Raw genomic sequence first — 25795 nt, 5'->3', positions numbered from 1 at the left:
TCCGCTGTTGTTCCCCAGGCTGGAAGGCAATGGCGTGATCTCGGCTCACCGCAACCTCTGCCTCCCGGGTTCAAGCTATTGTCCTGGCTCAGCCTCCTGAATAGCTGGGATTACGGCATGCGCCACCATGCCCAGCTAATTTTGTATTTTTCGTACAGATGGGGTTTCTCCATGTTGATCAGGCTGGTCTCAAACTCCCAACCTCAGGTGATCCGCCCGACTCAGCCTCCCAAAGTGCTGAGATTACAGGCGTGAGCCACCGCGCCCAGCCTGCTTAGGAGGTTTTTTTGAGATTTTTTCCCCCAAAATTTGTATCTTTCAATTAAGGAAAATAGCCTATGGAACTACAGAGACTTAGGGACAAAAACCAGAGCGCCTTACTCCCTCTTGTGCTCTTCCACTGCAAACTGCTAAAAGTCTTAAAACAGAAGGTGACATTTCCGGAGGAAGGACATACCTTAAGGGCAGCTGACTTTTAATTAAAATTTTTTTTCTTTCTCCACTTTTAAAGGATAGGTAGTTGACTTGTATTTATTTATTTTTTGAAAGAGGGTCTCGCTCTGTCGCCCAGGCTGAAGTGCAGTGGTGTGATCACGGTTCGCTGCAACCTCAACCTCCCAGACTCAAGCGATCCTCCCACCTCAGCCTCCCGAGCAACTGGGATTATAGGCACGCGCCACCATGCCTGGCTAATTTTTCTTTTTTTTTTCTTTTTTTTGTAGAGATGGGGTCTCGCTCTTTTGCCCAGGCTGGTTTGGAACTCCTGGGATCAAGCGATTCTCCTGCCTTGGCGTCCCAAAGTGTTGGAATTACAGGCGTGAGTCACAGCGCCCGGCCTCAGCTCTATTAATGTTAACAAATATGTATACAAACCTAAGGGACAAGCATTAACTTCTTTCCATTTCCCCGACTCCTGCCATCCGTACTTGGCTCCTGAGTCCCTTTATTGGATGTGATTTTGGACCAGCCCTTCCCATACCCAGACCTCAGTTTCCCTATCTGTACAATAATTATACATTCCCTTCCCAACAAAACACATCAAACCTAACGGGCAGAGCTCGAATGGGTTGCAGCAGCGCGCTAAGTAATAAGTAATGAGTCAGGTAAAATGACTGACAACATGAATTCCTCTTTGGCCAAGCCAAAGTCGCCCGCGGCCACACGCTCTTCCGGGCTGTTGTAGGAGGGGCGCGGCCAAGCCATCGGGAGCCACGCCCCCACTGGGAGCCACGCCCCCACTGGGAGCCACGCCCCAAGAGAGCGGGGCGCGCATTCGCCGCGCCCAACCCTGCGGCCTAGGGAAGGGACCAGAATGACGTCACAACCACTTCCTACGTAACACTCCGCCAAGAGATAAAGTAGTCCCCAAACCATAGTGGGCTCAGTGCCAAACACCGGGCGACGTATAAAGTCCCAGAGTCTGTTCAGACCCGATTATGGTTTTGAGGCCTCGGAGCGACCTTCCGGAACACTGAAAATGTGTCTTTCCCGGGGCCAGCGGGGGAAGTAGTTCCGGCCTACAATAGGCCGATGGGTTCCTCCGCAGCGGAGGAAAGAGGATGGCGACCTCGTCGATGCCGGAGTCAGAGAGGAACGTGGCTACGAAAGCCTCGGGTGAGCTTCGGGTAGAGTCAGGCGGCCCCACCGTACCCTGCCGTGGAGTGAGGTCACACTGCGGGGATACCCGGAGGCGAGGTCCCAGGCCGGCGGGGCTGTCCGAACAGGGCCCCGGGGTCCCAGGCCCTTTAGTCGCTCTCGCACTTGCCTGAGCGGAAACCCGGCGCCACCACAAGATGGCGTCGGGCCTGGAGCACAGGCAGCGCCGGGGACAGCCCCAAATCGCCAGGCCCCGAGACCGTCGCTGTCAGCCCCCTCCGCAGGGGAACCGGGGGGGGAGCGAACCACTGACCCAGGGGGCCAGCGGGCTGTACCACCGACCCTGCAACCCGGGGGGACGCGGGGGCCGAAGGGCTGAACCACTGGGCCCGGATGGGGCTCACAGAGCGGAACGCTCCACGAGAATCGTGGGGGCGAGGGAAAGGGTCAAGATTACCAGCCATTGACCACCCTCCCGGGAAGGGCCTTAGCCTGGGAAGCACAGCTTCTCCGTCAAGTTTTTCCCGAGCTCCCCTCGCAATACACCAGGAAGCTCCGCCCCGTCGGAGACTCAATCTTCGCATCTGCAAAATGGGCGCAGGGGTGCAAGTGGGTGGGCCGTGGTTGCCGGGGCTGGGGAGATGGCCCACTTGTTCCAGCCACGGTCACCTCTCTTCTCAGAGTGAAGTCCCCAGACCCTACGCCCCGCTGTCAGGCAGCCCGCCGATCAGATGGAGGAGAACGAGGTGGAGAGCAGCAGCGACGCGGCCCCTGGGCCTGGCCGGCCCGAGGAGCCCTCTGAGAGCGGCCTGGGTGTGGGCACCTCAGAAGCCGTGTCCGCCGACAGCAGCGACGCCGCGGCCGCCCCGGGGCAGGCAGAGGCCGATGACTCTGGCGTGGGGCAAAGCTCGGACCGCGGCAGCCGCTCTCAGGTATGGACCGGGCTGGACGGCGTGGGTGGAGGCAAGGACCGCGAGCAGCAGTGCCTGACAGCCAAGAGGAAACAAGGCTTGTTTGTAGCTAATACTTGGTGTTTCTGGTTTACTGTGAGCCAGGCACCAAGCCAAGCCCCTAAAATGGATTTTCTCATTTGAGCTTCATACCTTCTAAGACACATACCATTTTTTCCCACATCTTATAGAAAAGGATGCCGAGGTACAGAGTGCAGACAGAGCCAGGATTCAAATCTAGGCTGTGGTCTTAGCTACTATACTACCCACAGTCCTCACACTTTGAGAGGCAGATGTCTAGGCCAGGAGTGGTAGCTCATGGCTTGTAATCCCAGCACTTTGGAAGGCTGAGGTGGGAGGATCACTTGAGCCCAGGAGTTGGAGACCAGCTTGGGCAAATAGCGAGACCTCATCTCTACAAAAAAAAAAAAACAAAAAACAAAAAAAAAAACGTAAGTACCCTGGGTTAAGACTGGGTCCTGCCTCCAGTTTACTGGGAGACCTCTTTGAGCCTCAGTATCCCGGCTAAAGTAAAGCAGAAATACTTGCTTTCAAGGGTGCTTGATTGTGAGCTCCCACCAGACATCCTCTTGCAAACATTTTGTAAACCATCTCCTCCTGGCTGTGCCACTTCCTAGCCGTGTGATCTTGAGCAAGCTACCCAACATCTAGCTCTGTTTCCTCGTCTGTAAAGTGGGAATGGTAAATATACCTGCCTCATAGAGTTTTTGTGAGGATGAAATGAATTAACATATGCAAAGCTAATAATTAAAACAGTGCTCAGCACATTGTAAGCACTCAATAAGTATTAGCCATTCTTATATGCAAGATAATGGTCATATTCAGTATATCACGTGATAGAAGTACACAGCAGTGGTCATCACTTTGGGGTCCTGGGGTTTCATTAGTTCAGCAGAGATGGGGGCCTACCATGTGCTCAGCATGTGCTGGGCCCTGGAAATACAGCAGAGGAAAAGACAAGTTTGGTCCAGGCCCTTGTGGAGGGCACAGTCTGGCATGGAGGCTGTTAAAAGGCACAATGAACCCCACAGTGGTGTGGTGCTGGGGACACAGGCAGCTGCAGCACTGAGGATGAAGAAGTCCTGACTTGGCCTCAAAGCCAGCATTGACTTCCTAGAAGAGGTACCAGCTAAATGGTGGTGAGAAGGCTGGGTAAGATTTAGCCACAGGGTGATGCTGGGAAGAGTTTCAGGCAGAGGGAACGATTTATGCAAAAGCCCAAAGAAAATAGCTCCCCCTGGCTGTGGCTTAGGAGTCCCTTCCCTTATTTTTGTGTATTCCCTGATGAGATCCAGGGACCCTGTGACTTTTTCCTGGGGGACTCTGTGACTGGAGGGCCTCTCTCACTGGTCCTCCGTGGGGCTGAGGGCATGAGTGGCTCCACTGACCATGTCCTTGGGCCTGAGAGCTCTGTCTAGCAAGTGGGAGCTGGCAGGCTGCCCTGCCCCATACCCAGCTGCTAAACTTCTTCCCTCCCTGTTTCATGCTCCTCAGGAGGAGGTATCTGAGAGCAGCTCGAGCGCAGACCCCCTGCCTAATGGCTACCTCCCTGATTCATCATCTGTGTCTCATGGGCCAGTGGCAGGGGTGACAGGCGGTCCCCCAGCACTTGTGCACTCTACTGCACTCCCAGACCCCAACATGCTGGTGTCCGACTGCACAGCTTCCTCCTCGGACCTGGGCTCGGCCATCGACAAGATCATCGAGTCCACCATCGGGCCCGACCTCATCCAGAGTGAGTCAGGCAGAGGAGCCCCACAGGGGTTTCCCTGCAGTGTCCGGCAGCCAGCTGTGCCCACCCTAGCTGTGTGAACTCAGGCAGATTACTTTCCCATGTGGAATGTGCAGAGTGGGAACAGTCACCCCTGTCTCATGGTGGTAAATGAGGATTTAATGAGACAACACTGTAAAGTTCTCAGCCTAGCGCCTGGCATGACAGACTCTCAATAAATAATATAAACTGTTATTGCTTACCTTGTGCCCAGGACTGTTCTAAACTTTACATACAGTAGCTCATTTAATCCTCCCAATAACCCCAAAAGGTAGAGGATGTTAATGTTCACAGTCCAGATGAAAAATATGAGGCACCAAGGACATACATAACTTACCCACTGTCACCAGCAAGCAGTGTGGGGTGTCGGGCCATGAGCTCAGACAGTCTGACTCCAGAGCTGTGTCACCCAGGCTGGAGTGCAGTGGTGCAATCATGGTGCAATGTAACCTCAGACTCTTGGGCTCAAGGGATTCTCTGCCTCAGCCTCCAGGGTAGCTGGGATTACAGGTGCACACCACCTTTTTGCTGGGTTGACCAGGCTATTCTTGAACTCATGAGTTCAAGCAGATCTCCTGCCTCATCCTCCCAAAGTATTGGGATTACAGGCATGAGCCGTGACACATGGTGCTGTACCCACTTTTTGTTAATGATATTTATAGAGGCTATAGCACCTCAAAAAGCCCTGGGATAGTCTGGGAAGCCAACCCTAAGAAAGTGGTGCAGGAGCTGGTCCTTTACTTTGAGAAGTTTGGAGAGGAAGGAGGACTTCCCAGGTTTGGTGGTCAAAGCCTGGGCAGCTGGTGTAGCTGTGGCATCTTATGTAAGTGTGGGCCGGCTGCTGAGTCAGCATGTCACACTAGACCTCCAGACAGCCCTGCCAAGGGAGTCAACTGAGGCTCAGGGGTGACACAACTGGTTTGCAGTCACACATGGGAGCCAGAATGAGTGTGGACCAGCCCTGCTCACAGGCCAAAGTGGGGCCCATGGGGGTGGGCCTGTTGCTGGGACCCCCTCCCCAGGAGGTGTGACCCTTCCCCATCTCTGCCCAGACTGCATCACTGTGACCAGTGCTGAGGATGGCGGGGCCGAGACCACACGGTACCTGATCCTGCAGGGCCCAGATGATGGTAAGACCCCAGGTGCCAGAATCGGGGAGGCCTGCAGTGGGCAGGGGGATAGGTGAGGACAGGTTCTGCCGCGGATTCCCTCTGTGGCCCTGGCTGGGTATCCACTGCTCTGGGTCTCAGTTTTCCTACTGACGGGGTGGCCTCTGGTGGGGAATTTGGTTCTGCACTCCCTGGGCCTGCCTGGGAGGGGTAGCTATAGCTCATGGCCAGTGCTGCCCTCCATTTAACCACCCTCCAATTGCCTCACCCATCCCCAGGAGCCCCCATGACATCACCAATGTCCAGTTCCACCTTGGCCCACAGCCTAGCAGCCATTGAGGCCCTGGCAGATGGCCCCACATCCACATCCACATGCCTGGAGGCACAGGGTGGGCCCAGCTCCCCGGTGCAGCTGCCCCCAGCCTCCGGTGCCGAAGAACCGGACCTGCAGAGCCTGGAGGCCATGATGGAGGTGGTGGTGGTGCAGCAGTTCAAATGCAAGATGTGCCAGTACCGGAGCAGCACCAAGGCCACACTGCTGCGCCACATGCGGGAGCGCCACTTCCGTCCGGGTGCGTCAGTAGCAGCCTACCTGCTTGGACTGCATGGGTAGGGGTGGGGTGCTGGGAGCCAGACATGGCAAGCTTGTCTTACCCTCCCTCCACTTCCAGTAGCAGCAGCCGCAGCAGCAGCTGGTAAAAAAGGACGTCTACGGAAGTGGAGCACCTCCACCAAGACCCAAGAGGAAGAGGGACCAGAGGAGGAGGACGATGATGACATTGTAGACGCTGGAGCCATTGATGACCTGGAGGGTAGGCCACCATGGTTTCTAGGCCTGCCATCCCTATGCCCATCTAGACATACTCACTGAGCTTTCACTTGGAGGGCCAGTAAAGAGGAATTGGCACAGACACATCCACAGGTCCCTCCAGTATAAGACAGAGGAGGTTGTGCTCTGGGACCAGGACTTCTGTGTGCAGTTGTGCAGGGTGCACACTGGAAAAGAGCACAGGGGGCCCTGTTCACATTTGCCCCACAGAAATAGAATACAAGTAAAGGTGCGAGAGGAGGTCCTCGCCCTGTTGCTCAGACTGGAGTGTAGCATCATGATCGTTGCTCACTGTTACCTTGAATTCCTGAGTTCAAGCCATCTTCCCATTTCAGCTTCCCGAGTAGCTAGGGCTACAGGTGCCTGCCAGCATGCCTGGCTAATTTTTTAATTTTTGTAGAAACGGGTTCTCCCAGCCTGGACAACATGGCAAAACCCCATCTCTCTGAAAAATACAAAAATTAGCCTGTTGTGGTATGTGTCTGTGATCTCAACTACTTGGGAGGATCACTTGAGCCCAGAAGGTCAAGGCTGCAGTGAACTGTAATTGTGCCACTGCACTCCAGCCTGGGCAACAGAGCGAGACCCTGTCTCAAAAAAAAGAAAAAAAAGAGAGAAATGCCGGGCATGGTGGCTCACTCCTGTAATCCCAGCACTTTGGGAGGCTGAGGCGGGCAGATCACTTGAGGTCAGGAGTTTGAGACCAGCCTAGCCAACATGGTGAAACCCCGTCTCTACTAAAAATACAAAAAATTAGCTGGGTCTGGTGGTGGGCACCTGCAATCCCAGCTACTTGGGAAGCCGAGGCAGGAGAATTCGCTTGAACCCGGGAGGTAGAGGTTGCAGTGAGTTGAGATCATGCCACTGTACTCCAGCCTGGGCGACAGAGCAAGACTCTGTCTCAGAAAAAAAAAAAAAGAAAGAAAAAGAAGCAGAGTCTTGCTGAGTTGCCCAGACTGGTCTCAAACTCCTGTCCTCAAACAATGCTCCCACCTCAGCCTTCCAAAGCACTGGGATTACAGGTGTGAGCGGCTGTGCCTGGCCCTAAAATATTTCAGTATGCAGTCATTATAACAATTACTGGTGAGTTTTGGCCGGGCACAGTGGCTCACGCCTGTAATCTCAGCACTTTGGGAGGCTGAGGCAGATGGATCACAAGGTCAGGAGATCGAGACCATCCTGGCTAACATGGTGAAATCCTGTCTCTACTAAAATACCAAAAAAAAAAAAAAAATTATTGGTGAGTTTTTTAATACCAATTTTTTGAAATTCATTATTTTACACATAATTTTACTCAGTTTGGACTAGGCATATTTCAAGGGCTCAATAGCTACATATGGCTGGTGGCAGCTGTTTTGGATAGGGCAGCCGTAGAGTTTGTGGACTTCAATGTTTGTTTAAACTTTTTTCTAACTGGCTGTACAGTGTCTGGAGGAAGGGGTGCCTTTTCCCTATTCACATGAAGGTGCTTTATGAGCTAGTGGTAGGTGCCAGGAAGGGTAGAGAAAGAACTTCAGGGGCTCAGGGCAGGAACGCCAAGTCAGCCAGAGGAGATCAGGAGGGCTTTCTGGAGGAGGCATCGCTGTGGGCTTGGAGGAGGAGTATGCAGGGGTAGGGAAGTGAGCTGGGCAAGGGGTCAGGGCTAAAAGGGCAGGTCCCGCCACTCACTGTTCACCAACTTTACTGTCCCCCACAGAGGATAGCGACTATAATCCAGCTGAGGATGAGCCCCGAGGCCGGCAGCTTCGGCTCCAGCGCCCCACCCCCAGTACCCCAAGGCCCCGAAGGAGACCTGGCCGGCCCCGGAAGCTGCCCCGCCTGGAGATCTCAGACCTCCCAGATGGTGAGGCTTGGTCTTGGGAGGGGCTCGTGTGGGTGGGTCAGGAGTGGCCTCTCTCCCTGCTTGTCTCTGTGGAGTTCTGGGGACTGAGTGTGCCCTGCAGGGCAGCTGTCTCAAACCGGGTCACCTGCAGGCCTCCAGGGAAAGGGGAAAGCCCTCAAAGACTCAAGCTCAAGAAACCCTGACTCAGGAAACTCTCTCAGCTTTATGGAAATGCCTTTCACCACAATTTGTCATAGCAAAAGAGAAATTTGGGACTTTATCACTGAATGCGTAAGATAAGTTTTAAATGTTACTGAAATGAGAAGAGAGGAATAAGTCTGAGGCCTGGGACTATCAGAGGAGCCCTGGTTCGGAGCATTACTGGCTGGGGACAGGAAGGACCCAGCCGTGGTGTGAGCACCAGCTCTGCCGCCTGCAGTCTGTGTGACTTGGAGCTTAAATCTCCAGTCCCTTTATTTATGCATGGAGGTTATAGCAGCATGCCTTTTAGGATTGCTTAAGGGTTAAATACACACAAAAGAGTACAGTGGCAGCTGTTTATGGTTGGAGAGTTGTATTATTATTATTATTATTTTGAGACAGAGTTTCACTCTTGCCCAGGCTGGAGTGCAGTGTCATGATCTCGGCTCACTGCAACCCCTGTCTCCCAGGTTCAAGCAATTCTTGTGCCTCAGCCTTCTGAGTAACTGGGATCACAGGCGCCCACCACCAAACCGACTTAATTTTTTTAGTAGAGACAGGGTTTCACCATATTAGCCAGGCTGGTCTCAAACTCCTGACCTCAGGTGATCTGCCCACCTCAGCCTCCCAAAGTGCTGGGATTACAGGCGTGAGCCACCACACCTGGCCTATTGTATTCTTTAGTCTCTATTTCAAAAAGGCCTTTTTACCGAGGCACATATGTATGGAAAGTTACACATATTCTGCCCAGGTCAATGAGTTTTCACAAGGTGCACACACCTGTGTAACCAAGCACCTGTATAACCCAGTCAAGAAGCAGAACATTACCTGCATTGTCTGTGTTGTTAATTTTTCTAGTACATATTTAATATTTAAATACTATCAATGTTTTTGAAGAGGTAACAGATTTAGATTGTCCACATGGTTTGCAAGCATGGAAGTCACATCTCCCTCCTTCCCTCCCATCAGCCCTCCAGCTGCCTGACCTCCCTGGGGAATGCCAGTGTTAAAGCACTCCTATTGCTTCCCGAGCCTTAGATTGTTCTGTGAAGTCACCAAAGCCGCCATTCTGGCCTCCCTTGGATAAATGGGGCAAATGAGACTCCGGGAGAGGAATGGCTTTGTCTGTAGGTGCACAGCATGTCAGTGACAGAGCCGTGCCTAGAACCCAGGTCTCCTGACTGGGAGGTCCCAGCTCTCGCCGTTGCTCTAATCCAGGCCAGGTCCTACTGTGCTGACAGAATGTTGGCTGTTGGGCGGTAGTATCCATGCTGCCCTCTAACCACAGGCTGTCTGTGTCATGTGACTCAATGCACCCATCAGTGGTCTGTGATGAGTGGGTGGGAGGATATTTTGGCTGGCCTCTGGCCCACTTGTCCACGTCTGTCCTGGTGTGTCAGTGGCTGGCTTGTGACCTGGCATGTCCATGGCAGGTGTGGAAGGAGAGCCTCTAGTGAGTTCCCAGAGTGGACAGAGCCCTCCAGAGCCACAGGATCCCGAGGCTCCCAGCTCCTCAGGCCCAGGACACCTGGTGGCCATGGGCAAGGTGAGCAGGACCCCTGTGGAAGCTGGTGTGAGCCAGTCAGATGCAGAGAACGCAGCCCCCTCCTGCCCGGATGAGCACGACACTCTGCCCCGGCGCCGAGGTCGACCTTCCAGGCGCTTCCTAGGCAAGAAATACCGCAAGTATGTGGAGCAGAGGTGAGGGTGGGGCATGCATGTGGTTAAGCCACCAACCCCACCAGACCTTTCCGCCACACTCTCATCCTGCAGGTACTATTACAAGTCGCCCAAACCACTTTTGAGGCCCTTCCTGTGCCGCATCTGTGGTTCTCGCTTTCTGTCCCACGAGGACCTGCGCTTCCACGTCAACTCCCATGAGGCTGGCGATCCCCAGCTCTTCAAGTGCCTGCAGTGCAGCTATCGTTCCCGCCGCTGGTCCTCGCTCAAGGTGCGGGAGCCAAAGAGGCTTGGGGCTCATGGGAGGGTGAAGAAGGCAAGCAGAGGCCAGCTGTTGCCACTGAGGGAGAATGGAGTCACAGAGCATTCTGGGTCACGCTCTCCTGCTGCTCTTCAGAACGCATGTCTGGCTCACTGGCGTACCGAAGAACGCTCAGCTCCTCAGAGCTTGCGGGAATGTGGGGAGGGGCTGGGAAGGGCTGCCACAGGCAGTTTTGCAGGCGGCACAGTGCACAGTGGCAGCATATCTTCACCACCACAGACGCCATAAAACTGTTTTCATCTGATTCCGTGTGTTAGAAAGATATCCAGCAGATGGCAGTCATGTGTCTCAAGAAAAGGGTTCCTTTTAGGCCAGGTGCAGTGGCTTGCTTCTGTAATCCCAGCACTTTGCGAGGCTGAGGCAGGTGGATCACCTGAGGTCAGGAGTTTGAGACCAGCTTGGCCAACATGGAGAAACCCCATCTCTACTAAAAATACAAAATTAGCTGGGCATGGTGGTGCATGCCTGTAATCCCGACTACTTGGGATGCTGAGGCAGGAGAATCGCTTGAACCCGGGAGGCAGAGGTTGCAGTGAGCCAAGATCACACCATTGCACTCCAGCCTGGGCAACAAGAGCGAAACTCTGTCTCAAAAAAAAAAAAAAAAAAAAAAAAAAAAACGGTTCCTTTTTCTCCTTAACACAAGCTACCATGTGGCCTGCAGCAGCCCTGAGCCTTTTATGCAGTAACTGGATAATTAAATCCTTATTGCAGCCCAGTGAGGTCGTAGGTGTCCATAGTCCCATTCTACTGACCCCCAGGAAACTGTGGCTCGGCCTGGCCAATGTGCAAGTTGGCAGCTGTGGGAGAGGGTACTTCCAGGCACGGTGGTCAGAGCGAGCCCCTGTGCTCTGTGCACGCTGTGCTGTGGGCTGTTATGTGGGTTCTGCAGAGAAGATGTCTCGTGACGCAGTGGGAGAGGTGGAGGCTGTGGCGCCATGCTGCCTGGCTTCAGCTCCAAGCTCTGCCATCGCAAGGTCCCTCCACCCTGAGACTCAGGTTCCTTCTTTGTCAAGTTGTGAGCCAGCACAGAGCCTGGCACAGAGTGGGTGCTCTCGCTGGGGACAGTCCCCGGGCCTTCCTAGGTTTTGACCCTTGCGTCGGGGTGTGTTGTCCACATGCCTGTGTTCTGTGAGCTGCTCCCGCAGCAACCCTAAGGCTGTGGCCACAGGCATGGTGGGGACGGGGATGGGAGAGGAGGCCAAGCCCCAGCCCACCATCCTTTTGTCTGTCTCCCAGGAGCACATGTTCAACCACGTGGGCAGCAAGCCCTACAAGTGTGACGAGTGCAGCTACACCAGTGTCTACCGGAAGGACGTCATTCGGCACGCCGCTGTGCACAGCCGGGACCGGTCAGTGTGGGGGTGGGAGGGACCTGGGCAAGAGAGGCCAGGTTGGGTGGGGAAGTGGAGGCCCGGGATAACCATGGTTCCCACTTACCGCGCTCCTGCTCTGAGCCAGCCCCATTTGCTGCACACTACAGGCATGAGCAGAAAGGCAGTTCACCCCAGTTCATTTGGCTTAGAACAGGACAGCAGGCCTTGAGGTCCCCAGCTCAGCCTCTTACCTCTTGTGAGCTTTAGTTTCTCATCAAACGGGGACAGTTGTTGAGGGGATTGAAGGAAATTGTGTACCTAAAGGAGTTTAGTAAATGATCCAAGATCTTCTGGACTCCAGATCCTACTCATCTCTCACAGGGCTGAGAGTGCACCTGAGACAGAGAAACACAAGTTCTTATGCACCTAATGATTGCTCACAGGATTATAATTCGATCCCGAGCTTCAGGAAGGAGTTCGCTTCATGAGAGGTGGTGTGTGAGCAGAGGTTGGAGACAGATCCCCTGGGACAGTAGCTCCAGCTGTGTGTGTGGAAAAGCCAGCCCAAGATACTTTAAGGTTTCTTTTTTTTAAATGAAAAAAAAAAAAAAGGTTCTGTGGCTAAGTAAGATTAGTGTAGGTTCACCAGCTTGCAGAGCTGTTCAACACCTCTTTCCTGCAGGATTTCTTAGAGCTTTTATTGACTGATTGACAGGGTCTCACTCTGTCACCCAGTCTGGAATAGAGTGGCACAATTACAGCTCACTGCAGCCTCAACCTCCCAGGCTTAAGCAATCTTCCTGCTTCAGCCTTCCGAGTAGCTGGGACTACAGGTGCTAACCAGCACACCCGGCTAACTTTTTATTATTTACTAATTTTTTTTTGTAGAGACGATGTCTTGTTATGTTGCCCAGGCTGGTCTCAAACTCCGGGCCTCAACTGATCCTTAGAGCTTTTAATATGCAAATAACATTTTGTGATTGATAGACAGAAAGAATGTACCATTTCGCAAATATATTTGAGTGCAGAATATGTTATTTACAGCGTGCCCCTTAGCGTTTTCCCCAGTGAACTCCAGCTGGGGAAGCACTATTCTAAGAGAAAGGGGCCTTGGCAGGGAGTAGGCTCATAGCTGAGGCTGGGTCTGTTCAGTGTGAGAGGGTCTGGAGTGGGCTTGGGGAAGCTCTGGTCTAATTCCTCGGCCTTTTCCCCACAGGAAGAAGAGGCCAGATCCGGTGAGTCTGGCGTGCTGGCCTGGGAAGGGAACCTGCCCGGGGGTTGTTAATGGGGGTGGGGACAAGAGGGGAGGTTTTATCCTCCCTCCTCCACTTCTTTCTCCATCTGGCCCCTTCTTATGCCTTCCTAGACTCCAAAGCTGAGCTCTTTCCCCTGCCCTGTGTGTGGCCGTGTGTACCCCATGCAGAAAAGACTCACGCAGCACATGAAGACGCACAGCACTGAGAAGCCCCACATGTGTGACAAGGTGGGTGGGAGCCAGGGCTGGGGCAGAGAGGAGGGCCTCCCCTGGGTGATGGAGGGTGATCGCCGTCTCACTGCTCTCCACCCCTCACAGTGTGGAAAGTCCTTCAAGAAGCGCTACACCTTCAAAATGCACCTGCTCACGCACATCCAGGCTGTTGCCAACCGCAGGTACATCCCCTTGGAGGCCCCTGGGGACGGGAGCAGTCCCCAGCTCATCACTGAGCTTCCCTCCCTCTAACCGCCTCCAGGTTCAAGTGTGAGTTCTGTGAGTTTGTTTGTGAAGACAAGAAGGCACTGCTGAACCACCAGTTGTCCCACGTCAGTGACAAGCCCTTCAAATGCAGCTTTTGTCCCTACCGCACCTTCCGAGAGGACTTCTTGCTGTCCCATGTGGCTGTCAAGCACACAGGTCAGGCTGGACACACCCCAGCCCCACTCACCAGCCCTCAGTGCCCTGTACCCCTGATCAGAGGCTTAGCTCCCATCCTCTTCCTTCCCCCTCGGTAGCCCCAGCCACAGAACAGCCCAAGTCCTTCAAGTGTAAAGAGAATTTCCCACAGGCGTATTCACCCTAACCTGAGCCTGGGTTCCCGCTTGGCTGGTTGTTCTCTGGATGGCTCTGGGCTGGTCGCTTGCCCTCTCCGAGCCTTCCATATTTATGAAATGGGGTAATCAGAGTGCCTGCCATATGGCTATGATGAAAGTAAGTTCCATTTGTTCCTTGAGCCTTGTGTGTGCTGGCACTGGGGCTGGAGAGGAGGCTCTTCCAGACCCTGCCTTGGCAGATGAAGCTGCAGAAGCAACGCCATTGGCTTGGCCCACAGAAGCTGCACTGCAAACATTGTTTCTTTGGTGCCTAGCTCCCTGGTCAGCACACTAGGGGCGATTACAGAAAAGGAGCCAGGGGTTCCCTTAGCCAGAGTCCTGTGATGACCCACAGGAGCTTGTAGTCACATGACCTTGCAAATAGGCACGCACAGGAAGGCTCTTGAGTGCAGAGGGCGGCCCTGATTCATTTCTGTCCTGGGCCACCAGAATGGACAGCGGCATGTGTTTGCCTACATACGGGAATGAATCGCTGGAAGTGAGTCAGTTGGAGAGATCCTTAGGGTCAAGAAAGGATTCCTGGAGGGGGTAGGCTAGGGATGGGCAGACTTAAGCATGCCCCAACATGTGCCTCCCCAACATGTGCCTCCAGGGGCCAAGCCCTTCGCCTGTGAGTACTGCCACTTCAGCACACGGCACAAGAAGAACCTGCGCCTGCACGTACGGTGCCGACACGCAAGTAGCTTCGAGGAATGGGGGAGGCGCCACCCTGAGGAGCCCCCCTCCCGCCGTCGCCCCTTCTTCTCTCTGCAGCAGATTGAGGAGCTGAAGCAGCAGCACAGTGCGGCCCCTGGACCACCTCCCAGTTCCCCAGGACCTCCTGAGGTAAGGTCGGGGCATGGGTCAGGATGACAGAGTGAGGCCGCTTCTCCCAGCCCCAGCATCATTTGCACATTGAGATGCAACAAAATAATCCCTGCCTCTTGAGACTGTGGTAAAAACTCACTGAGTCACACATATGCCAGCCCTAAGCTTAGAGTAAGGGTGGCTTTCTAGTGCTGGTAATAGAGAATGGAAACACCAGTAACTTAACTGTGATCATAGTTTTTATTCTCTCTTATACAAGAATTCCACAGGTCGGCAGTCTAGGGCTGGTGCGGTGATTATACAGTCATAAGGGAATAAGTTCTCAGTGTCTTTGCCCAGTCATCTCAGGCATATGACTTTCATCTTTGTAGTTGCCTCATGGTCCAGTATAGCTGCAGGAGCACCAGCCTTCCCAGCCACATCCCAGGCAGGAAGCAGGAGGAAGGGATGGGGGAGAGGCAAAAAGGATACCTACCATCTATCCATCATTCCTCATGAACTTCACCTGAAGATCGTTGCTTAGTCATGTGGCCACACTTTACCTAGCTGCAAGGGAGGCTGAGAAATGTCTTGGAGCTGGGTACATTGCCACCCTGGTGAAAATCAGAGTTCTGTTAGCAAGAGGGAAGAGGAGGATGGCCTCAGGATAGGTAGCTAGCAGTCTCTGCCACGTGAGCTGACACACTATCCCCGGAAAGATGGACCACATGACTTGCTGGTAGATCACAGGCCCTGGAATCACACAGTCATGGGTTCAAGCCCTCACCCTACTATGTATTAGGAGTGGGATTCTTGGCCAGCCACTTCACCTCTCTGAGCCTTAGTGGGTTCATCTGTAGCACTGAGCTCGTATATTTTGAAAACTGGTTATGGGCTGGGCATGGTGGCCCATGCCTGTAATCCCAGCACTTTGGGAGGCCGAGGTGGGTGGATCACTTGAAGTCAGGAGTTTGAAACCAGCCAACCAACATGGAGAAACCCCATCTCTACTAAAAATATAAAAATTAGCTGGGTGTGGTGGCGGCCACTTGTAATCCCAGCTATTCAGGAGGCTGAGACACAAGAATCACTTGAACCCAGGGGCAGAGGTTGTAGTGAGCCCAGATTGAGCCATTGTACTCCAGCCTGCATGACAGAGAGACTCCATCTCAAAAAAAAAAAAGAAAAGTGGTTATGAAGATGAAACAAGCCAACAGATGTAAAACGTCTGGCAGATCAGAGGTGCTTGGCAAATGGCACTTGAATCTGGGCTGGCCCCTCTCAGGCGTGGCCATATCTCCACCCCATAGATACCTCCAGAGGCGACAACTTTCCAGTCATCTGAGGCTCCCTCACTGCTCTGTCCTGACACCCTGGGCGGTGCCACCATCATCTACCAGCAAGGTGAGCTCTGTAGGAGGATAGGAGCTCATGGAGGGTAGGAGCTCTGAGTTGGGCAGGGGCAGGTCATGCTGGTGGGGGCTGGAAGATGGGGAGGGGGTGGTATTGGGTGCCAGTTTTCTAGCACTTTGTCAGGCTTAGGTCCCACCCCACCCAGGAGCTGAGGAGTCGACAGCGATGGCCACGCAGACAGCCTTGGATCTTCTGCTGAACATGAGTGCTCAGCGGGAACTGGGGGGCACAGCCCTGCAGGTGAGCTGCCTGGGAACCTGCTCCCCTTCCCAGCTACTGCAGGTACCCAGCCCTGCACTGGACACTGGGACTAGAGGAAAACAGTGTATCAGAGCTTCTCCGCCCTTGGGAGCTCCCAGGCAGTGGAGGAGACAGATCTGCTGAAGTCTGGTGGGCAAACACAGAGAGGAACAGGCTTTGCCATGGAGGCCGCAGGGTATCCCGTCCATTCTCCAGAATCACTGGTGACTTCTGCCAGGTGGAGCAGTACACACTGCCCCTGCGGCAGCTGGGGCCCTGTTCTTGTTTTGTCTTCCTCCCACCTCTGCAACCACCATGTGCCTGTGGGTGCCCCCACAGCTTGAACTAGCTTTTCCATCCACAAGAGCACCCTCATTCCGGGACACCTCCTACAGCCTGCAGACCCCAGGGCTTCCTCTAGATCAGACCACTCTCTCGCGTTCCAGGGGTCTTGGTTCATGCACCTCCCCAAAGTTCAACACCTTTGCCCCTCCCTGCCCTCCCCGTTCACATCTGGCCTGGTCTCCAAGGCAGAGGGAAGTTTATTAGCCCCTCCTGTTTCCCAGCCTCATGAGAAGATGGAGAGTGTGTTTTTAAGATGATGAATTCCAGAAATCATAATAATTTAGTTCATGGCAGTTAGGGGTGTATAGAAGTTTTACATTTTTAGATAGGAAAATTTATCAGTCTTTTATAGTTTTCCCTTTGGTATCATCCCTAGAAAGACTCCCCCAACTTGTATCCCAAGGTTATAAAACATTCATTTATATTTTTTTCTTAGGGTTTTATTTTTTACACTTAAATCTTACTCCACCTGGAATTTATTTCTGGTGTATGCAGAAAGGTAGGGATCGATTTTTTTTTTTTCCAGAAATCATAATAATTTAGTTCATGGCAGTTAGGGGTGTATAGAAGTTTTACATTTTTAGATAGGAAAATTTATCAGTCTTTTATAGTTTTCCCTTTGGTATCATCCCTAGAAAGACTCCCCCAACTTGTATCCCAAGGTTATAAAACATTCATTTATATTTTTTTCTTAGGGTTTTATTTTTTACACTTAAATCTTACTCCACCTGGAATTTATTTCTGGTGTATGCAGAAAGGTAGGGATCGATTTTTTTTTTTTCCAGAAGTCATCCGACGTGGTATCTTCCCCTGTGGTTTGAAGTGTCCTCCTTCTCATATACTAGATTCCCAAATATGTAGGAGTCTGTTTCTAGACTTGAGTTCTGTTCTATTGATTTGTCTCCTGTTCCCATGCCAATCTCATGTGGTAGAGTTTTTCTGCTTACAAAAGCACATGCTTGTAAAAGAAACAAAATGGGCCTGGCGTGGTGGCTTACGCCTATAATCCCAGCACTTTGGGACACCAAGGTGGCTGGATCACCTGAGGTCAGGAGTTCGAGACCAGCCTGACCAACATGGAGAAACCCCATCGCTACTAAAAATACAAAATTAGCTGGGCGTGGTGGCACACGTCTGTAATCCCAGCCACTCGGGAGGCTGAGGCAGGAGAATCGCTTGAACCCAGGAGGCGGAGGTTACGGTGAGCCGAGATTGCGCCATTGCACTCCAGCCTGGCCAACGAGCAAAACTCCATCTAAAAAAAGAAAAAGAAAAAAAGAAAAAAATGAACATTAGGAAATGTTTCAGTAGAAGGTGAAAGTCCTTGGCATTTCTCCCCTCCCATCAGATACCCAGTAAATGGGTTCAGAAGAATTTCTTCAGGGATTTGTTCATGCTCATACCAACACCTAGACCTTTGTTCCTTAAAAAATGGGATCACATTATTGGCTGCTCCTCAGCGTCATCTTTTACCTAACAGCATGTGATGCACGGCCTGGCCAGCACCTGCAGTTACCCTCATTCTCCTAAGATCTCCATCTTGCATCTCTGTATCATTCGATCACATGGATGTTCTCAGCTATAGTTAGGCAGTCCTTTATTGGCTGGGTTCTTCCGTTTTATATTAATTCAAGCAGTGCTTCACTGTACATATATTTTCAGTGCTCATAAATTTTTTTTTTTTTGAGATGGAGTCTCATTTTGTCACCCAGGCTGGAGTGCAGTGGCGTGATGTTGGCTCCCTGCAACCTCCGCCTCCTGGGTTCAAATGATTCTCCTGCCTCAGCCTCCTGAGTTGCTGAGATTACAGGTGCACGTCACCACACCTGGCTACTTTTTTGTATTTTTAGTAGGGATAGGGTTTCACCATATTGGCCAGGCTAGTTTCGAACTCCTGACCTCAAGTGATCTGCCTGCCTTGGCCTCCCAAAGTGCCAGGATTACAGGTGTGAGCCACCGTACCCAGCCAACATTTTTGTAGTATTTTTAAAAAGCCTCCTACAAGAAGAATTAGTGGGTCAGAGGGTATGGTGAGAAGCCTTGTAAAAAGATACGCCAGTATACGTGGCCGCCAGTAGGGTATATTTCCCTGCATTCATGCCAATACACTGGGTATTATCAGTCTTTATAAATCTTTTTTTTTTTTTTTTTTTTTTGAGACAGAGTCTTGCTCTGTTGCCCAAGCTGGAGTGCAGTGGCGCGATCTCGGCTCACTGCAACCTCCGCCTCCTGGGTTCACACCATTCTCCTGCCTCAGCCTCCCAAGTAGCTGGGACTACAGACACCCACCACCACGACTGGCTTCTTTTATTTATTTATTTATTTTTAGTAGAGATGGGGTTTTACCGTGTTAAGCAGGATGGTCTCGATTTCCTGACCTCATGATCTGCCCGCCTCGGCCTTCCAGAGTGCTGGAATTACAGGCGTGAGCCACCATGCCCGGCCTCAGTCGTTATAAATCTTTACCAATCTCACACTTGTAATCCCAGCACTTTGGGAGGCCAAGGCAGGAGAATTGCTTGAGTCCAGGAGTTTGAGACCAGCCTGGACAACATGGTGAAACCCTGTCTCTTAAAAAATTAGCCGGGTGTGGCAATGCATGCCTGTAGTACCAGCTACTTGAGAGGCTGAGGTGGGAGGATCGCTTGAGCCCAGGAGGTTGAGGCTGCAGTGAGCTGTAATCGTACCACTGCACTCCAGCCTGAGCAATACCCAGTCTCAAAAAAAAAAAAAAAAAAGTAATTGTATGACCGTAAATGAGGTTGAACTCCTCTCTGTATGTTCAGAGACCATTTTATTCCTTTCTAAAGTACCTGTTTGTGTCCTGTATCTGTTTTTCTATTGTTAGCTTTTAGTTATTGCTTTGCAGGAGCTCCATATATGAGGGAAGTCCACTTTTTATGAGTTGTTAAATATCCCCCAACCCCAATTTCTTTGTTTTTTGGCTTCATTTTATGGTTAATTTTGCTCTAGGTTTTATCTTTCTCTGTCATGATTAGAAAAATCTCCCTGTCCCAATTCTAAAATACTTACCTACGTTTTAATATATTTAGAGTTTTATTACATTTTAATCTTTAAACCATTTGAAGCCAACTGTGGAATAAGATGTACGCTGGAGCTTTTTTCTAAGTGATTTGTCAGTTGTCCCTAGTATTTCTTGTCTGCAGCGCTGTTGGCATGTTGAGGCAGATACTATTGTGTGGTGGGGCGGTCCTGTGCATTATGGGGTGTTCAGCAGCATCCCTGGCCTCTCCCAACTATATGCCAGTACCATCCCCCTCCTGCTGTGATAAGAAATGTCTCCAGACATTGCCAAATCTTTGTGGGGGGCACAACTGCTCTGCCCTATTCCTGTTGGTCTATTTCCAGTTGCTGAGTGGGATTTGGAAAGCCAGAGTATATTTTAGAAAGAACTTGGGCTATTCAAATGAGTGGTGGCAGCACTGGTCTGACTAGAGTGTGTGGGTGCAACTGGGACACTGAGATGGGGGAGGCATCTTGCATACCCGCTCCTCTGCCACCAATGCCTCCCATCCCGCCCCCTGGTGCCGTTGCAGGTGGCCGTGGTGAAGTCAGAAGATGTGGAAGCAGGGTTAGCATCCCCTGGTGGGCAGCCCTCCCCTGAAGGTGCCACTCCACAGGTGGTCACCCTCCACGTGGCAGAGCCAGGGGGCGGTGCAGTAGCCGAGAGCCAGCTAGGCCCTCCTGACCTACCGCAGATCACCCTGGCACCTGGTCCATTTGGTGGGACTGGCTACAGTGTCATCACAGCACCCCCTATGGAGGAGGGGACATCAGCTCCTGGCACACCTTACAGGTGAGACCTGCTGCCTGCAAGGCCCCTTTCAGCTTTTTGTAGGTGTGGTCGGTCAGTCCGATTTGGGCCCCACCCAAGCCTAGTTGGCAGGAGGCAAAAATCCCAATACACATCAAGTGATTAGTGGTGGAGTCTACCCTTCTCAGGAGGTCAAGAGCTACCATTTTTTAGCCACTTAGATATTCCAAGCACTTGGCACTCATGATGGGACCTAAGCCATTCCCATGAGACCCAGATTTCCCTTGTTTTACAAATGAGGAAATGGGCCAGGGAGGTTAAGTGACCAGCCTGAAACCACACATGCAGTAGGTGAGATTTGAACCCTGGTCCCTTTGGTTCCCATGCCCAAGTGCTCTTCTTGGGTGATCCCAGGTGTTCTTCAGTTCTGACACTCCGAGCAAGCTCAGGCCTCTTTACCAGCATTGAGGCCTGGCACCTGCACTTGGCTTCCCTACAGTGAATGAGCTTGGGCAGGCATGTTTATGTTCACCAAACTCTTAGGCCATCTGAGGAAGCCCTGAATCCAAGTGCCAAATTGTTGAGCTGAGCAGGGAGTCAGGATCCCCAGGCCCATGCCCTTGGCCAGCACCTGGGCGGCCAGTCTCAGCATTTGCTGTCTGCTCTTAGGCAGCAGGTCCTCGTTAGCCCTGCCTCCTCCACTAGCTCCTGGTGGTGGATTCACCGTTTGCTACTGGTTGGGTTAGACCCCTCTGCCTCACTGTGTGCCCCCCACCTCGCCATGTTTACCGAGGACAAGAATTACCAGCTTTTGAGAAGGACCCATGCTTGAGTTGTAATCATTTACAAGAGAGATGGTAGAGGGTCATTTGGTAACAGGGCAGAGCCACAGTTGAACCCTGGGCCCTTCTGACTTGAGTCCATCTGTGGTGACAGTCACTCCTCAGTTGATGCCTGTTGCTTGGGGAAGGGGGCTCCTGTGGCCCTCCATCTTCTCCTAGAACCTTCTCCATGCCCACAGCGAGGAGCCCGCAGGAGAGGCAGCCCAGGCTGTGGTTGTGAGTGACACCCTAAAAGAAGCTGGCACCCACTACATCATGGCTACTGATGGTACCCAGTTGCACCACATTGAGGTGAGGCTTGGGGATGCCAACCACTCCCCCACCTCCTTCCCCTTCTCAGCACCTCATGCTCCCTGTCTCTCTACAGCTCACCGCAGATGGCTCCATCTCCTTCCCAAGTCCAGATGCTCTGGCCTCTGGTGCCAAATGGCCCCTGCTGCAGTGTGGGGGGCTGCCCAGAGACGGCCCTGAGCCCCCATCTCCAGCCAAGACCCACTGCACAGGGGACTCCCAGAGCTCTGCCTCCTCACCTCCTGCAACCAGCAAAGCCCTGGGCCTGGCAGTGCCCCCGTCACCACCATCTGGAGCCACTGCTGCATCAAAGAAGTTTTCCTGCAAGATCTGTGCCGAGGCCTTCCCTGGCCGAGCTGAGATGGAGAGTCACAAGCGGGCCCACGCTGGGCCTGGTGCCTTCAAGTGCCCCGACTGCCCCTTTAGTGCCCGCCAGTGGCCCGAGGTCCGGGTAGGTGCTGGTTGCTCCTGTGTCTCTGCTGTCATTCATTGGGCCACTTGTTTGTATAACAAACCTTTAATGAGTGCCCTTTCAAGCCAGATCCTCTGCTCCCCTCTGAGTGGATGAGATGGGTCAGAGATGACTCCGCAAAGTCCCAGCTCTCAGGGAGTTGGTCTGGTGGGGAGGCAAACCACACACAACGTGACTACTGCCAGACACAGTGTCCCGAGTGTGAACCAAGGGTGCAGGACACAGAGCAGGTCATTTGAACTTGTGTGTGCTGGGGAAAATGCCACAGAAGGGATGGCCAAGCTGGGCCTCCAGGAGCAAAGGCACAGAGGTGTGTGACAGAGGCATGGCTAGGGAGACTCGAACGTCTAGAACAGGGGTGCCCAACCCCTGGGCCATAGACTGGTAGTCATCCATGGCCTGTTAGGAACCAGGCCACACAGCAGGTGAGCGGCAGGTGGGCAAGCATTACTGCCTGAGCCCCACTTCCTGTCACAGCAGCTGCATTAGTCTCAGGAGCACAGCCCCATTGTGAACTATGCATACGAGTAATCTAGGTCACACACTCCTTATAAGAATCTAACTAATATCTGATGAACTGAGGTGCAACAACTTCATCCCAAAACTATCACCCTGCACATGCCGTGAAACAGTTATCTCCCATAAAACCAGTCCCTGGTGCCAAAAAGGGTGGGGACCACTGGTCTAGAATACTGAGGGCACAGAGGTTCGAGGTGGTTAGGGAGCCACCATGGAGAAGGTGAGTGGGCCAGTTCTGGGGCAGGTTCACAGCCCAGCTTGGGGCCTCCCTGTTTGCCTGAGGATTTTGTTTTCAGATCCAGTCATGCACTGCATCCTCTCCAGAGGTTGGAGAGGGAAGCAGGGCCTAGAGCCCCACCCTACAGTGCAGAGGTGAATGCCCTATCAGGCCTCAGCCCTAGAAAATCAGGGCCAGGGCCGGGCACAGTGGCTCACACCTGTAATCCCAGCACTTTGGGAGGCCGAGGCAGGCAGATCACCTGAGGTTGGGAGTTTGAGACCAGCCTGACCAACATGGAGAAAACCCATCTCTACTAAAAATACAAAATTAGCCAGGTGTGGTGGCGCATGCCAGTAATCCCTGCAACTTGGGAGGCTGAGGCAGGAGAATCGCTTGAACCCAGGAGGTGGAGGTTGCAGTGAGCCGAGATCACGCCATTGCACTCCAGCCTCTGGGCAACAAGAGCAAACTCTGTCTCAAAAAACAAACAAACAAAAAAAAAAAATTCAGGGCCCGATGGGACCTGCACAGGTCCCCTCATCTAACACCTGTGTTACATATGGGTAAAGTGAGATTTTCCAATTTACCTAATAATGATGGAATCTATGGCCTTTCATTCTTAGGACACAGCAGCACCAGATAGGGATCCGGCTTGGCCTTTCTACCCAGCTTCTTGTTAGTGCACAGGATTTTGGTTTTCCCAGGTCCACTTTGTCTGGTTCCCTGACCAGCTGTCAGCAGGGATCCGGGGATTTGTTGCCATCTGTCCTGACCCAGCCAATGGCCCCAACTCTGCCCTCTCTGCAGGCGCACATGGCACAGCACTCAAGCCTACGGCCCCACCAGTGTAGCCAGTGCAGCTTTGCCTCCAAGAACAAGAAGGACCTGCGTCGGCACATGCTGACTCACACAAAGGAGAAGCCTTTTGCATGCCACCTCTGCGGGCAGCGGTGAGGCCAGATACTGGTGGGTGGGGACTGCTGGGCATGTATGGTGGAGCTAACCTGAGCCACCTTTCATCCCCCTCAGTTTCAACCGTAACGGGCACCTCAAGTTCCACATCCAGCGGCTGCACAGTCCTGATGGGAGGAAGTCAGGAACCCCTACAGCCCGGGCTCCTACCCAGACCCCAACCCAGACCATCATCCTGAACAGTGATGACGAAACACTGGCCACCCTGCACAGTGAGCTGCCCCTGAGGCCACAGGGTGGGCACCAGGGTAGATCCAGAGACTTGGGCCACTGCCCCAAAAGGCACCACTGGGCACAGTAGCGGCTGGGGCATTGCAGATTTTCCTGGACCCCAGGTGAGCATCCTCTCCTCTCTGCCCAGCTGCACTCCAGTCCAGTCACGGGGTCCTGGGCCCAGAGCGGCTACAGCAGGCACTGAGCCAGGAACACATCATCGTTGCCCAGGAACAGACAGTGACCAATCAGGTAAGAGTCAGGACTGGGGGCCCTCTGGCCAGCGACAGGCAGGGGTTGGGGTAGAGAAATGAGGCTAGAGCTGTCTTGGTCCTGGCAGGAGGAAGCCGCCTACATCCAAGAGATCACCACGGCAGATGGCCAGACCGTACAGCACCTGGTGACCTCCGACAACCAGGTGAGCTACTAGCTACTGTTAATCCCCTCAGCTGTGATCTCCTACCCTCCCAACTAAAGACCTACCTCGGGAAGGAATGATACTTTCCAAACCACCCCTCCTGGGGTCCATGCTTGCCAACAACTGCATTGTTGCTGGTGGCTGTTCCTAGTCTTCCACTCTGCCTTCTTAGCTAAGCTCCTGGCGAGTGGGGCCTCAGCACCTGCCTCGCCATGCCGGCCCCCCCCCCACCAACAGGTGCAGTATATCATCTCCCAGGATGGTGTCCAGCACCTGCTCCCCCAGGAATATGTTGTGGTCCCTGAAGGCCATCACATCCAGGTAGGCCAGACCTGGGATGAGGGTGCCGTGTGGTGAAGGGCTGCATGACCTCTCCCTAGGATCACAGCTTGGCTTCCTCTCTGCAGGTACAGGAGGGCCAGATCACACACATCCAGTATGAACAAGGAGCCCCGTTCCTTCAGGAGTCCCAGGTAGGGCCATGGGGGGACAGGGAGACCTGGGACACAGGCAGGTTTCTCCAGGCCAGCATCTTATCAGCTTCTCCCCTCCAGATCCAGTATCTGCCTGTGTCCCCAGGCCAGCAGCTTGTCACACAGGCTCAACTTGAGGCTGCAGCACACTCAGCTGTCACAGGTATGGAGCTGGATCCTGAGGAGCATGGGGCTGGGTATGGACCCAGCTCTTGAGCCTCCAGCTCACCATACTTTCCCCTCCCCTGGCAGCAGTGGCTGATGCTGCCATGGCCCAAGCCCAGGGCCTGTTTGGCACAGAGGAGACAGTGCCCGAACACATTCAACAACTGCAGCACCAGGGCATCGAGTACGACGTCATCACCCTGGCCGATGACTGAGCCCCGAGGGCCCAACACAGATCATGGATTTGCGGCCAGCTCTCCTGGGGGTAGGGGGCCACCAGGACTCACCTCCCTCTTCATTTAGGATCTCCAGATACTGGATAGCCAGCATCCTCTCATTCCCAGGGAGCCAGACCTGTGCTGTTGGGGTTAGGGGCAGCCATGGGCCCCAGCCAGGACGTGCTGGGTGCCCCAGCCTGCAGGCAGGCTTTGGGAGAGAAATTTATTTTTGTTTGGGTGGACCCACTGGCCTGTCAGTCTCAATAAAGGCACTGGAGTCCAGTCCTGAACAGCTTACTTTGTCTGCTTGCTGCTGTAGCCTGTACCAGGCCAGGTCTTGTGAGGTGGAGGCTGCCTGGCTCCACAGCATGCCCTGTCCTGCCCTGCCCCTGTTAAGTCCGGTGATCCACCAGCAGGGCAGACGCTTGCTGCAGAGGCCTGGCAATGAGAGAGGTGGCTGGTTCAGAGACAGCTGAACCAGCAAGAGCCCCAGCAAGCACCTTCAGACCTGCTTCCTCCCTGGGCCCTAGGGAGCACACGCTCTGTGCCTACAGATCCTCTGAGGCTGCTCTCCTGAGCCTTGACTGTGAGGCACACCCAGCTCTTTGCTCACTGTGGGGATCCAGGGCCAGCAAGAGTCTGGCTTTTGGGTTGGGGACAGGCACAGCTCCCAGTCCTCTGATCCCCAGGGGTATCCATACAGGCCCTGCTGGGGGAGTTTAGAGATA

General features: G+C 53.2%; 1 protein-coding gene across 7 annotated transcripts; it reads left to right on the top strand.

Moving 5' to 3' along the window:
- The first annotated feature begins 157 nt into the window (after positions 1 to 157).
- On the top strand, positions 158 to 25362 carry ZNF335 (zinc finger protein 335). Of its 7 annotated transcripts, XM_034947693.3 has the most exons (28): positions 158 to 1614; positions 2278 to 2528; positions 4062 to 4302; positions 5391 to 5468; positions 5726 to 6019; positions 6119 to 6259; positions 7973 to 8119; positions 9733 to 9985; positions 10073 to 10250; positions 11541 to 11653; positions 12834 to 12852; positions 12984 to 13100; positions 13191 to 13267; positions 13348 to 13508; positions 14298 to 14530; positions 15802 to 15895; positions 16050 to 16144; positions 20047 to 20306; positions 21286 to 21397; positions 21474 to 21848; positions 23416 to 23558; positions 23638 to 23792; positions 23942 to 24045; positions 24134 to 24211; positions 24384 to 24532; positions 24619 to 24684; positions 24766 to 24847; positions 24937 to 25362. In XM_034947693.3, the coding sequence occupies exons 2-28, from the start codon at positions 2328 to 2330 to the stop codon at positions 25150 to 25152; spliced, it is 4182 nt and encodes a 1393-aa protein (XP_034803584.1). In that variant the 5' UTR covers positions 158 to 1614; positions 2278 to 2327; the 3' UTR covers positions 25153 to 25362. The 7 variants fall into 7 exon arrangements, with proteins under 7 accessions (XP_034803584.1, XP_008949629.2, XP_003826042.2 ...); XM_008951381.5 differs by lacking the exon at positions 158 to 1614 and having other exon boundaries at positions 1685 to 2528; positions 24449 to 24532; positions 24940 to 25362; XM_003825994.6 differs by lacking the exon at positions 158 to 1614 and having other exon boundaries at positions 1685 to 2528; positions 24449 to 24532.
- Positions 25363 to 25795: the final 433 nt, after the last annotated feature.

The sequence above is a fragment of the Pan paniscus genome, chromosome 21 (assembly GCF_029289425.2).
Source record: "Pan paniscus chromosome 21, NHGRI_mPanPan1-v2.0_pri, whole genome shotgun sequence".
NCBI classification, from domain to species: domain Eukaryota; kingdom Metazoa; phylum Chordata; class Mammalia; order Primates; family Hominidae; genus Pan; species Pan paniscus.
This window is presented reverse-complemented; position numbering and strand designations above follow the sequence as displayed.

Coding starts and splice junctions, on each gene's coding strand:
- ZNF335 (XM_034947693.3), top strand. CDS start 2,328: ATGGAGGAGAACGAGGTGGAGAGCAGCAGCGACGCGGCCCCTGGGCCT. Junction 14,531..15,801: donor GTTCCCCAGGACCTCCTGAG/GTAAGGTCGGGG, acceptor TCCACCCCATAG/ATACCTCCAGAGGCGACAAC. Junction 24,212..24,383: donor TGGTGACCTCCGACAACCAG/GTGAGCTACTAG, acceptor CTGCCTTCTTAG/CTAAGCTCCTGGCGAGTGGG.